This window comes from Erpetoichthys calabaricus, chromosome 8 (assembly GCF_900747795.2).
Source record: "Erpetoichthys calabaricus chromosome 8, fErpCal1.3, whole genome shotgun sequence".
Taxonomy (NCBI): domain Eukaryota; kingdom Metazoa; phylum Chordata; class Cladistia; order Polypteriformes; family Polypteridae; genus Erpetoichthys; species Erpetoichthys calabaricus.
This window is the reverse complement of record NC_041401.2, coordinates 19,493,234-19,506,613: the sequence shown is the minus strand read 5'-3', so window position 1 is coordinate 19,506,613 and position 13,380 is coordinate 19,493,234. Positions and strand designations below refer to the sequence as shown.

At 38.3% G+C, this 13,380-nt stretch overlaps 1 protein-coding gene across 1 annotated transcript in view; it reads left to right on the top strand.

The window, feature by feature from the left end:
* dcaf17 (ddb1 and cul4 associated factor 17) overlaps window positions 1-13,380 on the top strand; it is a 113,020-nt gene that overhangs the window by 29,312 nt on the left and 70,328 nt on the right. The window contains exons 3-4 of the mRNA XM_028806305.2: window positions 3,160-3,263; window positions 11,979-12,069. Of these exons, the coding sequence (XP_028662138.1) occupies window positions 3,160-3,263; window positions 11,979-12,069 (195 nt within the window). The remainder of the gene's footprint in view (window positions 1-3,159; window positions 3,264-11,978; window positions 12,070-13,380) is intronic.

The window sequence follows — 13,380 nt, the reverse complement described above, 5'->3', positions numbered from 1 at the left end:
AAAATGCTATGCTTAAACAGTCACATCTTACCAAAACAGGCAAGATTTGCTCTGTTGCATTTAGAGATTAGAAACTGCATTTGAATAGTCTATAAGAAGATAACGGATTGATTAGTGATTGAGTATAAAGCTCATGTCACACAGCCATCCTCCGACGGCCATTTTGCTGCAATTTACCGATGATATCCACCCCTATACATTTAAAAAAAAACTGCAGTTCAGTTTATCTGTCCACTAACTGTGGACTGATTAGACATATTAATTCCTATCAGTCATCCCTAGCCCTCAAATTCATGAGACGTTTTCAGAGAGGATGCAAATTTTCAGATGTAAAAATTAGATTAGTCAGTGACATGACATCCTATACAATCACCATCACCATCCCAATGATCTTTCTACATACACTACTGGATGTTCGTAATATTAAATGTCTCACTGACTAAGACAGGGATGTGCAGTAGTCAGCAGGATTGAGTTTATAAATTTGTAGATTTATAGGCAGTCCTAGCAACTTCAGCATGCTGACTACATGCAAAATGAAGATGTCCAAAATATTATAGATTTCAATCTCTTTTAAAAAGATAGAAGGCATATCATGTTCATAGATAGCAAACCAACCAAATGAAATAAGTTCATTTACAAAGCAAAACAAAGTTGTGATCTCAAAATAATCTAGCAAAAGCCAATCAAGAGAGTTATGTGAGTTGATTTCTAGTGTAGAGGGGGAAGAAAATGATGTCACCTTCTAACATTTACTTTAAGAATGTTAAATTTACAAGCTTTGCATTCACAATTGTAAAACAAGAATGTTTTATTAATTTGTGAAGGAGGTTGTACAGCTAGTTATTTTTCAGTCACTTAGGATTTTTCTTCCTAGATATCATTGTAAACAGACATGCAAAAAGCCCATCTGATAACTCAAAATGAAAAACGTGCAATGAAAAGAAGGGTAATCTATACACTACTGGTCAAAGATTTTACAACACCTCAGTTGTTGTACTTTTTCTTCAAATTTAAACTCTTCAGATGTAATGAATGACCTAAAATGGTGAAAAGGTAAGCAGTAAACTGCCAAAGGTTTAATTTTAACATAACATAAAATGAAAAAAGGATATTTCAGAATATTACAAATTTTGTCTTCTTCAGGGAACAACTAATAGGTTACCACCTACAGATGTTCTGCAGCAATTAAAGTAAATTAAGACTTGCAAATTGAAGCAGAACAATTTGTACAGGTGTCCTAACATCTGTTGATTACTTAAAACCCCTCTAATCTGTCTTAAAACAGAGTTGGAACAAACTGTGTTACTACACCCTCTGAAGTACTATTTGGACAATATTACACTACAGAAAGTTGTAAATTCCAGTGATAATGGCAAGAAAACGGCAATTAACAAATTAAATGAGACAGCGTTATTACCTTTAGAAGTGTAGGCTTTTCATTTAGAGAAACTGCAAAAAAAAAAATCAAAATGTCACTGTGTCCAGTGGTGTCCTACACAATCCAAAGGCAATTAGAAACTAAAAGAAACTTGGATAGAAAGATATCTGGCAGACCCAAAGTCACAACCCAGATAGAAGGTAAGTTTCTGATGGTCACCAGCTTATGTGATCATAGGCACCTCACAGGACAACAGCTTCAAGCACAGCTTAACAGTGCAGGTCGAAAAAAGCAAGTGTCAGTTTCTGTTGTGAAGAAGAGACTTGCTGCCGCAGGTTTTACAGGATGAGTGGCAGCAAGAAAACCATTCATTAAAGGACAAAACAGGACCTTGAAATACCAGCTGTGGACTGCTGCAGACTGGAAAAATGTTTTAAGGACTGACGAATCAAAATCAAAACACGCAGGGTGTTTGTACACCATCGAGTTGGTGAAAGGATGGTTCCTCAGTGTGTGACACCAACTAACAAACATGGAGGAAAAAGTTTGATGGTCTAGGGTTCTTTTGCTGCAGAGCAGAGTTTGTGACTTGCACAGAGTACCTGGCATTCTGATTGAAAAGGGTTACCACAGTTTGGCTGTGCCACAAGAATGAGTCAGAAACATCATAAAGAGTAGGGGCAGCCACCCGTATAATATGCTTGGCTGCAAAATTGCTTTTTTTTTTTTTTTGTACACGATGTGTATAGATCAGAGTCCAGAACAGAACTGCCTGTACTGAGGCAAGATGGCAGTTTTAAAGGCCTGGAAAGGAAATGACGTCAACGTTGCAGGAACTGGGAGTGGCGTCATCCTTGGGGCCGGCAAGAGGCGGGATTTCCCGGGAAAGGTCTGCAAGGGACTGAGAGAGATAGTCAGTACACTCCGCCGCCCCCTGGCCTGGTGTGGAATTACTAGTGTTTAGGCCCTTCAGCTGTTTCCCATGTGCACGTGTGTGACAGCTGTTATATCAATTAAATGGTGGCTACTTTGATGATTCAAAAATTTGAATAAAATTGTGTACACTTAATGATTCCTTGACTTTTTTTTTTTTTTTTTTTTTTTTTTTTTTTTTTTTTTACCATTGTTTATTTGTTCTATTCCTTGATTCTATGAAACATTAAGACATTAAACTGCGTGTATTTCCATACAAACTGAAAACCTGTGACTGGTATTGTATATAGGATAATACTATTTTTGAAGAGGTCAGATCTAAAACGGGGGGATAGCATTGTGTCACTGTGTTTAGCGCTGTCTCCCCATAAATCTGATACCTTGGGTTTGCATCCTGTGCCATGATGTTGCTTGTGGGAATTGTATAAATTCTGTTGGTTTCTGTGTAAGTTTACCTTCATGGTTTCAGATTTTCCTTTTATTTTCTGAAAAATGTACATGTCGGAAAACGGGCAACTCTAAATTGAAGCTGTATGGGTGTTTACAAGAATTGGCCCCTCCAAGGTTTTTCCTGTCTTGTACCTGATGTAACCAGCACAGGACCTAAAATTTGGATTGGATTAAGCAGAATTGAGAATATTGTTTTACAATAGAATTTAAATTTTGAAAGCTAAGCAAAGTAAACACAACAACTCCTAATGTATTATAAATGATAGTATGCCAGTCTAAGTGCTGAATTCTGTAATTAAAGTGACAGTGTTAACTTGATGGTTTGTTTCTATGTTCTTTTATTTGCAAATCATTAAGCTAAACAGTATTTTAAAACTATTTTACCTGTCTTTTAGGACACCACTGTATTCAAAAATGTGTGGATGAAGCGCTCAAAATGTCCTATTGCTTACGAAAAAGGAAGAATTTACTTTGAAAATTATCGATGCTGCTACAACAGGTTATCTTTCTATACTGTTTTAAATCCAGAATTAATAAAGTGTCACTGATGTAATTCGCCTGGGTTAGGCAACTTGATTCTAGAGGGTTACCTTAGAAACAGGTTTTCATTTAGCCAGTCTGATTATCAAAATCTAAATTATAAAGAAAATACATCGCTTCCAAGACCGGCCTTATGCTATAATGATGTAGAACCATGTTGCACCCTCCAAGATACCGACATAGACATACAAGTCAAGTCAAGTCAAGTTGGGGAGCATGCACTGGTACAGTGCGTTGCTTCATCCACTACACAACGAAACAACTCAGGATCCCGGTTGGCAATCCCCCAGGCAGACACGCGGTCCAGTCCCACCTTCCGGAAATGATCCTCTATCTGCCGCAGCCAGGTGTTACGTGGGCGACCCCTTGCCCTGCTCCAGCCACTCGAATCCCCAACATTGAGGATCTTACAAGCTGGATCACCCTCGGGGAAATGCGCCACATGGCCATAGTGCCGTAACTGATGCTCCCTCATAATGCAGGTAATGTACCTCATTCGGGACTCCATGAGCAACTGCTCATTCGGTACAAAGTCAAACCAACGATACCCAAGGATTTTCCAGAGAGACACAGTACCAAAGGAGTCCAGTTATTGTCTGTGGTCACTGGATAGCGTCCATGTCTCACAACCATATAGCAAGACAGGAAGCACCAGGACTCTAAAGACTTGGACATTCATCCTTTTGCATAGATATTGGGAGCGCTACACACCCCTTTCCAGTGACCTCAGACACACTGCTGATGGCTGTGCCCAAGAGGTCATTAAACACCTGATGTTGGTTTTTATCAGGAGACTCACAATCCCAGACACTCAGATTCCTCTATCAGTCTCTTGAGAGCCCTGATCAGATCCTCCATTGACTCCGCGAAGATCACAGCATCGTCAGCAAAGTCAAGATCCATGAGCCTTTCTTGACCAACAGATGCCCCACAGCCGCTGGACCCCACGACCTTGCCCAGCACCCAGTCCATACAAGCATTGAACAGAGTAGGAGCAAGAACACACCGCTGATGAACCCCAGAACCAACTGGGAAAAACGCAGAGGTTCTGCCCCCACTCTGCACAGCACTCACAGTACCAGTGTACAGGCCGGCCATGATATCCAGCAACCTCAAAGGGATCCCGCGAACCCTCAGGATGTCCCACAAGGCAGCTCAATCAACTGAGTCGAACGCTTTACGAAAATCAACAAAGGCTGCAAAGAAACTCTGCCAGAATTTGCGTTTGTGCTCCATGAGAACCCTCAGTGCCAGGATGCGGTCGATGATAGACTTCTTAGGCATTAAACCAGACTGCTCCGGTCACTGGTAGGTGAGCAAGTGATCACGGATCCTATTGAGGACGACGCTAGCAAGGACCTTACCCGGCACCGAGAGCAGTGTTATCCCCCTGTAGTTGCTGCCATCCAGGCAATCACCCTTCCCAGATAGGGACGACAAGTCACACCAAATTAAATAAAATTAGGTGATTTTTAATAATGGAAGTGTTCTGAAACAATGCAAGAATTATACTAAATGAGAGTAGCTAAAATGAAAAAAAAAATGAAGCACACAATATTATCAAAAAATATGTACATATACTTGTTTGATCTGTAAAGATTAAACAAACATTTCTTTCTCACTGTATGAAAAGCTGGCAACCAAGTTGTTCTCAGTATCATAAATATCTCAAAACTTGGCACCAACAGCTGTTTACTCTGCCATTTTTCACTTCTTCCAACTCTAAGCTCTAAGAGTCTTGTCTGAGGGCTCGATCTCAACTACTTCTAAAATCAGGGTCATTCCAAATATGGTGGTGTCTTTCCAGTATAGCATCTCCTAGATGCCTCTGGGTGTCTTTCACCCTTTTCCGATAGTCATAACACATTAAAAAAACATATTTATAGATCGGCCTCCATGCCAATAGGCTCACCTTTAAAATAAGAAAGGTTTAAAACTGTCCAACAAAGGAACATTGCATACTCTGTTAAGGTCAGGAATGTTGTCATTGACCTGGCTTGGTAACGAGAATTCTTTGTATAATTATCCATCTTAGCCTTCCGTCTGTTAATCTTTGTAAATTATTTTTTTTGTACATTTAGGTTCCATGATAGATTAATTAGTCTTTCTGTTGATATCATTGCTCTGTTTTCTGTCTTTTCACTTTTGATCAGATCAGCCCTTTCTGAAAGGTTCTTTTTAAAACTCAGATTTGAGATGAACCTACCTTAGCATGCATCACAAATGCCTTTCCTTTTCACAAACTGGTGCTTTGGCTGAAACATAGTTATTCATTTAGTGTTTGTTTTTTTTTAATTTAGGCAAAGATGATGTCCTTATTTAGGGGTGGGTGATATAAGCAATATTATATGTTAAAAATTTTGGATGGTAATAGTTTATATTAAAATATATGCCTAAAATTATGTACCTCAGTCTTAATCCATAGGAAAACAAGTACTGGAGTCTTTTTTAACTTAATTAAACAAGATTTATTTTTATTATTTTTCAATAGTCTTCTTCTAATTAAACAAGATTTATTTTTATTATTTTTCAACAGTCTTCTTCTAAACTACAATGAAACAAATCAAAGAACAAATTTGCCAAATAATAAATACTGTATTAGAATAAAACCTGTCTTTCAGCAATACAAAACTCTCTCAAATATAAGGTCTGCAGTGTGCCACCACATGAGTAATGTTAACACACAGCTTGGAATGCAAAGTACTTAGCCAGCATCAAAGTGTGCCAAGTGTCTGAGGAGCAGCAAAGTTGTTCGTATACAAGTGCAGAGGCAGCACCAGTTTGACATGGCGAAAGGAGAACACACAAGTTGGTATGTTGTGAACAAATGGTGTGAAGACGGCTGGAATGAAGAGTGCAGCATGCATCAAATTGACGGTGGCTGTTTACTTCTGTGTTCCAATTTGTATGTAAAATCACAATATACATACAGCATACATACCTGACCTGCACCAGCAATTTGAAATAGCTGTTCTCAAATCATATTCATATTTTTTTTTTTCTAAAAGCAAACTTGTTAGTGGCCAAGTACCATGTCTCATCGTTCCTTCCATGTTCACAAACAGTATGTTCATTCTCGCATTTGAATACATAATAAAGTCTGCGGAAGCATTGTGGGCGAGCCTTCTCTGTGTTTTTTACATGCACCGCTCACTATTCACGAATAGCCACCTTGCATGTTCTCCTTTCCAGGCATCAACGTGATGCTGGCGATGTACTTTGTATTCCAAATGTGCAAAACATTGAAATGCAGTTTTAGGTGAGTTTACACCTTTTTGTAGTTAATATATGAAACTAGAGCACCAATAGTCTTCAGGTCGGCATATGATTTTTTTTATTACATGTTTTGAAAGAATATTAGAATTACACGCATACAAGGAAACTGACTCTGGTTTTGTTGACTCTCAAAGTATAAGTTACATAATTTGACATGCACATAACTGTTAATCACACACCTGGGATAAAAAAGACAGACCATGTAAATATGTATTTTATGTGTATATGTATATTTATGTGTGTGTATATTTGTGTCTGACGACAATCTTCGTAAGTTGCACTGCGAACTTTTTCAAGATTTTTGTCATTCCTAATTGTGGAAGGTCGGCCAGATCTTGGTTGGTCTTCAAAACATTTCCCCTCGTTTGAAATGCAAAAACAACTCGTAGAACTGCGTTTTACTTAAAGCTTCCTCTTTAAATGCAGTTTCAAGCTACAGATTCAGCAGCTGTTTTCCCTAAGAGAAAGCAAAATTTAATGCTGACTCGCTGTTCTTTATGATCACCCATCACAAAAATCGCAAAACACATTTAATAAGCACCAAGAAGTGCCGTACGAACAATACAGAGCTGCACCACTTGGCAGACTGCCACAGAATACTGTAAGTATGCTACACGTAGCAGCGAAATTCACAGCTAAGTCTAGATTGCACGCCAGGTACAGATTCCGGTTATTTTTGGGTACTCCCTCATATATGTATGTATGTATGTATGTATACGTATGTGTATGTGTATATATATATATATATGTATATATATATATATATATATATAATATATGGTTGAAATAGTTTACTGTCAAATAAATGCAAAGAGTACGCGACACGTGTTTCGCCCTTATTCTGGGCTCATCAGGCGTACAAACTCCACTGCACTCCCTCTCGGGAATCAAACCTCGGACGTCAGCGCCAGAGGCGATGCCCCTAATGTTGCGCCACGGCGTGTGGTTCGTTTATTTGACAGCATGGCGCTACAGTTTTTTTGTGAATTTCCCATCGGGATTAATAAAGTATCTATCTATCTATCTATCTATCTATCTATCTATCTATCTAATATTGTGTACACATTTCTAATTTCCATGAAACAAACAATTTGGATGGTTGTTTAAATAAAATACTACTTCCGATTGAGTAATTTTTCTGTTTGCTTTTTATCATTATAAATACTGTATCTGTACAAAATATGAATCATCAATCTGTAATTATAACCATAGTTTACTTGAAAATTCGCAAAAGTATTCAGTTAAAATACCCCCTCCAGTTACCGGAAGTGGCCGAAAAGTTGATGGGATTCTTTATTTTTAATATAAAGCAGGTGTACAAAATCTCATTGACCCTAGGTCAAAGCATTTTTGAGTTATTGTGTTTACACACAGACAGACACAATTTCAGAAATGGTATTTTCAGATTCAGATTCATCAAAATCTCGAGGTCAAATTTTTTTTCTACAATTCCTTTACTTTCTCAATACATGGTATTTTCGGACTCAGGAAGGTATAAAACGTCAAGATTCATCAAAACCTTGAGATTGAATTTTTTCATGATTCTTATACTTTCTCTATCCTATGTATACGAGAAAGTAAAAAAGCATGTCAGACTAGCCCATCATTTTAGAAAGCATATCCCAGGACATTCTTACTAAAAATGGGTGTAAGAACTCTACAAGTTCAAAAGGCTTTTGTTTACACATTTGGATTGCTGCCCATTAGACCCATTTGTAAACTCCAATAACAGGCATAGGATTTTTAAGAATGAAAAATAATTAATTTAAGAGCACTATTTTTCATGGCAAATTAATGTAAACTATGGCTGGTAAAAATCATTTTGATTTGAAAAATACTGAGCTTATTCTTTAATATATAAGCTCAGTGACAACAAATGCATCTGGTTTGCGGTTTATGTGCCCAACTAGTGATTTAAAGTAATGTGTCCACCCCTGCACAACCTTTTGATTTATGTGTATTGAGGGTTGATCCCAGATGGGGAACTAACTGTGGAGAGCACTGTGGGCCTTTACCTTTTTTACTTCCCTGTGTTCCTTAATATAGTAGAATGTATAGATTGACTTGACCTTTTTTGTCTTGTCTATGTGTGTAACAGGGCCTCAGAGGATGTTTACTTACCTTACACGCTATAAGAATAGATGGGTTACATGAGTTAAGGCAAGGGTTCAGTTAGATAGATAAAACTTCATTTGTCCATGGGGGAAATTTTGCTTTTTACAGAAGCTGTTTAAATAAATAAATACATAAATAGGTGGTTAAATAAATATACACGCACACACATCCACTATGGTCTGAATGTACACCGTAATGATTATTAAGCAAGAAAATTAAAAAGAAAGAAAACTTCTGATTTGGCAGTTGCAGTCTCAGTGAGGCATTATGCAGGCGTGTTGCTGTTGGTATAAAGGACCCCTGTAGTATTTTCTGACACACTTCTGCTGAATAGTTTTGTTGGGTGAAAGTACTCAGTCAGAAAGAGGATATGCATTGTTTATAATGGCACTTAGTTTTGTTTTCTCTCCTCCTCTACTATTTCCAGGGGGTTCAGAATGTGTCCTATAACTGAGCTTGCTCTTTTAATTACCTTGTTGATTTGGTGGGCCTCTCATGAAGTTATGTTACCACCTAAGCATACCACAGCATAGAAAATTGTCCCGGCCATCACATTGGTATGGAAGATGTGAAGGATGTTGGAATGGAAGATGGAGCCATCAAGTATGTCCACATGCCTCTTATATATTAAATATATTAAATACTAGCCGAAGCCCGCCGTAGCATACGGCAGTGTAAGAATAGGAATGGAAAACGGTGAGAAAGGAATTCAGAAATCAAGAAGAAATAAATTCTTCTTGAAAGACGCAGTTGTGAATAGGTGTTTCGGTGGAGACGACAGATAATGAGTCGAAAGTTCTACTCGTACTACAATATCAGGTCTGTGCTGTGGTACTTGGGTATCCAACAGTGCATGTAGAATTTCCGGACAAGCAGGATCACATGTGAAAGTGATAAATAAATCAGGCTTTCTGAATTTACATACTATGGCCATGGCATCCTGATAGTTTTGTTGCATGTATCTTGGACTTCCTGGAAATGTGGATGGTAATATGATCATTTTGCCTACACATACGTTGTTGTTTTCAGCGTTTGCTTGCAGTGCGTCTGATAGTCCTTTGTATTGTTCCATGTGCAGATCTTGTTGATGTAATCTGAGATAGTTGAGACGCTCGCCCTCTGTTTTAACATACGCATCTACAACGTACTGTGGAATCGTTTGCCGCTGGCGTGCAAAATACTAAATGTATTCCTCATTGCTGATCTGTACACGTAAAATTGGCATTGAGTAAGCCTTATTCGCTTGCCGGTTCTTTTATCGGGAACATGTTGTAAATCTTGTTGTAAAGCCAATGTCTCCGTAAGGGAATAAAAGTGGGTAAACCATAGGATCGCAATTCATTTTGCATTCTGTTTACAGGAGTTGCCTGTGAGATAGATGCAAATGTCCCTTTCAGCAGGCGGTTCGCCATCTTCTCCGACGAAAATTGCTGCAACATCAGTGTGACATGTCGGGGCATTGTATCGTCGTAAATTCTGCCTAGGGGTTTCCTTGAAAACCATTCGTACAGATGCTGTTGGATTGGACTGAGCGATTTCATGCATGTGTTTGTATGATTTAGCGAAGGGGTTGATGGTTCTGAGCATGGTATTGAGAAATGCCGTGTCGGCTGCGTGTGGGCGGGACCGGTTTTGAAGTGGAAGCAGGACGAACCAGAAGAGAAATATACTGTATATAAGAGATAATACAGCAGTGGAAGCACTACTAGCTAATTAGCTAATCATAAACAATTAGCATTTGTCATGTTATCACATTCAATGTATATTTAAAATACAATCTTTTAAACAAATGTTCACCATTTAATAAAATTTCACGCTTTTCACATCATGGATATGTGGCATTCCTTCCAATGTACGTACGTACAGTATGTTCACATTTAAGACTAAACATGAAAAAAAATCACCTGTCTGATTCAGCTCCATACTGTTGTTATCACAACTGTTCCTCCTGTTATAAAGTTCAAGTTTACTTCAGTTCTGAGTTACCTTACTATGTTGCAGTTCACATAGTCAGTAGTTGATTGTTTGCAAGATGCATTCACTCAGGGTCAATGTAGTTAATATGCTTGGCAGAAGAAAACTAAAGTACCTGGAGGAAAGCCTACACAGACACAATTGCCAGCTCTCCTTGTATCTACAACTGTAAAGCTGTGCAACAGCACCATCCCACTCCATATAAACACAAGTGTTGTAAATAAATCAATAGAAAAAAAGAAAATCTTTAGCAGTACTCTGTGTCAGTTATCATTATTTACTGGATGAGCAGTTTGTTTACATTTTATCTCCAAAGGGCTTAATGTTTGTTCTTTTTCCAAGCTGAAGTGGTACAGAGTAAGCGAAAACTGATCATACAACTACATGATATACTTGGATTTACAATATTTTTACACCATTGAAGAAATCTGCTGAGGTAGTCTTTGCATTTACCAGTTAAAGCTTGACCAAATAAAAGTTTGTCATTTTGCCATCTCCTTAAAGGACAAGGATTCTCATTTAAATGGGGTGGTAATAATGGGTAAGATGTTTAGATTCAGTAATGAAATATAGTGACATATAGAACTCAATGCATACACACAGTGCCCTTCACTGATACAGTCACCCTGGGCAAATAAAAGTCTTTATTGTTTATCCTCTTGATCTTTTACTCACAATATTAACAAAAACCTAAACTTTAATTGAAAAGAAAAAACTTCTTATCATAAAACAAATATTTTTCTCAAATGTCACAGTTATTGACATACTTTCATTTAATACTTTGTGCTGCCCCCCTTTTGTCAACATAAAGAAATTAATGGAGGATTCTGTACTGAATGTGTATAAAGAACATGCAGCGTCAACTAATTTCTTTAACTGTAAGATAGCTAACCTAATAACTGATTTTTAAACAAATCTCACCTTCATTCTCTTTCTGCAATAGATACCTCCAAAAATACTGATAGCACCCACAACTTTGTGCTGCACCAGTATTTAGGAGAAATATTTAAAAAAAATACTGTGCCTGGTTCTTTTAAGTGTGACATTAGGAAAATGAGTAAAATTAAATGCTTTGTTGCCATAACAGAGAAAGCAAACAAGTCGCCATGGATGGTGCCGTCTTGTGTCTCACCACAGGCACAAGGTAAATGTTGATTATCAAATTGGCTGCAATGAAAACCCGTTCTTTTCTGCTGTTTATTTTTTTTTCTTTTTTATGTTGGATGATGCATATGGGAATGTAAATGTCTGACGTGGTTTTGGAACTGGTGATGTAAATAACAATCAATTGAAATTGCTTCTCTTACAGCATTGGCGTGAAACCTCATCGACTCTATGAACTGCCTAAGTGCTCAAAGCTGGAAAAGATTCAGGATGCTTTACTGTGTGAATGCCCTATTGTGAGTTTTCTGAAATATTTTTCTCACTGAAATGTATGTAGAGTAGATGTCATTTATATAAGGCTCTGTGCACAATAAATGTTTACTTCATTTGACTAAACTTGCCCTCCTCTAGAACCAAAAAGGAAATAATATTCTGAAATCTTAACTGATAACTTGACAGAGCCATATCCAGACTAACATATTGATATAATCAACACAAAAAATGCTTTACACTGTGTTAGTTAAAGGACATGCCTGTTTTAACGTGGTGTATTATTCAGGCTTCTTGCTATCTTAATTTCTATTACTTCATTAATTTATAGTTGAAGATTAATACAGTCTTGTCTTGCCCAGCAGGTAGGCACTGGACTTTCACTAGTTTGCCAGTTCATTTCTTGCTGTCAGCTCACTGAGAAAGTCACTCTGACACATAGTACCTGTAAGAAGTATTTACCCCTTTGGAAGTTTTCACATTTTATCACTATGCAACATTGATTCACGATGGTTTTAAGTTGGCTTTTTTGACACTGATCACCGGGAAAATACTATTCACTTTGACATTCAAATTTATGTAAAGTGATTGAAATTAATTACAAATATGAAACATAAAATAATCGATGAATTAAGTGTTCACTCCTTTTAAGTCAGTATTTAGTAGGTGGGGGCGGCACGGTGGCGCAGTGGGTAGCGCTGTTGCCTCACAGTTGGGAGACCTGGGGACCCGGGTTCGCTTCCTGGGTCCTCCCTGCGTGGAGTTTGCATGTTCTCCCAGTATCTGCGTGGGTTTCCTCCGGGCACTCCGGTTTCCTCCCACAGTCCAAAGACATGCAGGTTAGGTGGATTGGCGATTCTAAATTGGCCCCTAGTGTGTGCTTGGTGTGTGGGTGTGTTTGTGTGTGTCCTGCGGTGGGTTGGCACCCTGCCCAGGATTGGTTCCTGCCTTGTGCCCTGTGTTGGCTGGGATTAGCTCCAGCAGACCCCCCGTGACCCTGTGTTCAGATTCAGCAGGTTGGAAGATGGATGGATTTAGTAGGTGCACCTGTTTGCTCAGGTCTCTCTCTCTCTCTTTCAACTTTTCAAATCTGCAAACAATCATTTTTCCAATTCTTCTCTGTAATACTGCTCAAGCTATGTCAAGTTGTATGGGGCTCGTAAGTAAACAGCCTTTGTCAAGTCCAGCCACAAATTCTCAGTTGGGTTGAGATCTGGACTTTTAAGTGGCCACTCCAGGACATTAACGTTGTGCTTATTGTGTAGTTTCTGTGCAGCTTTGGCATTATGCTTGTCTTGTGGGAAAACAAATCCTCTCCCAAGGTGCAGGTTTCTTGC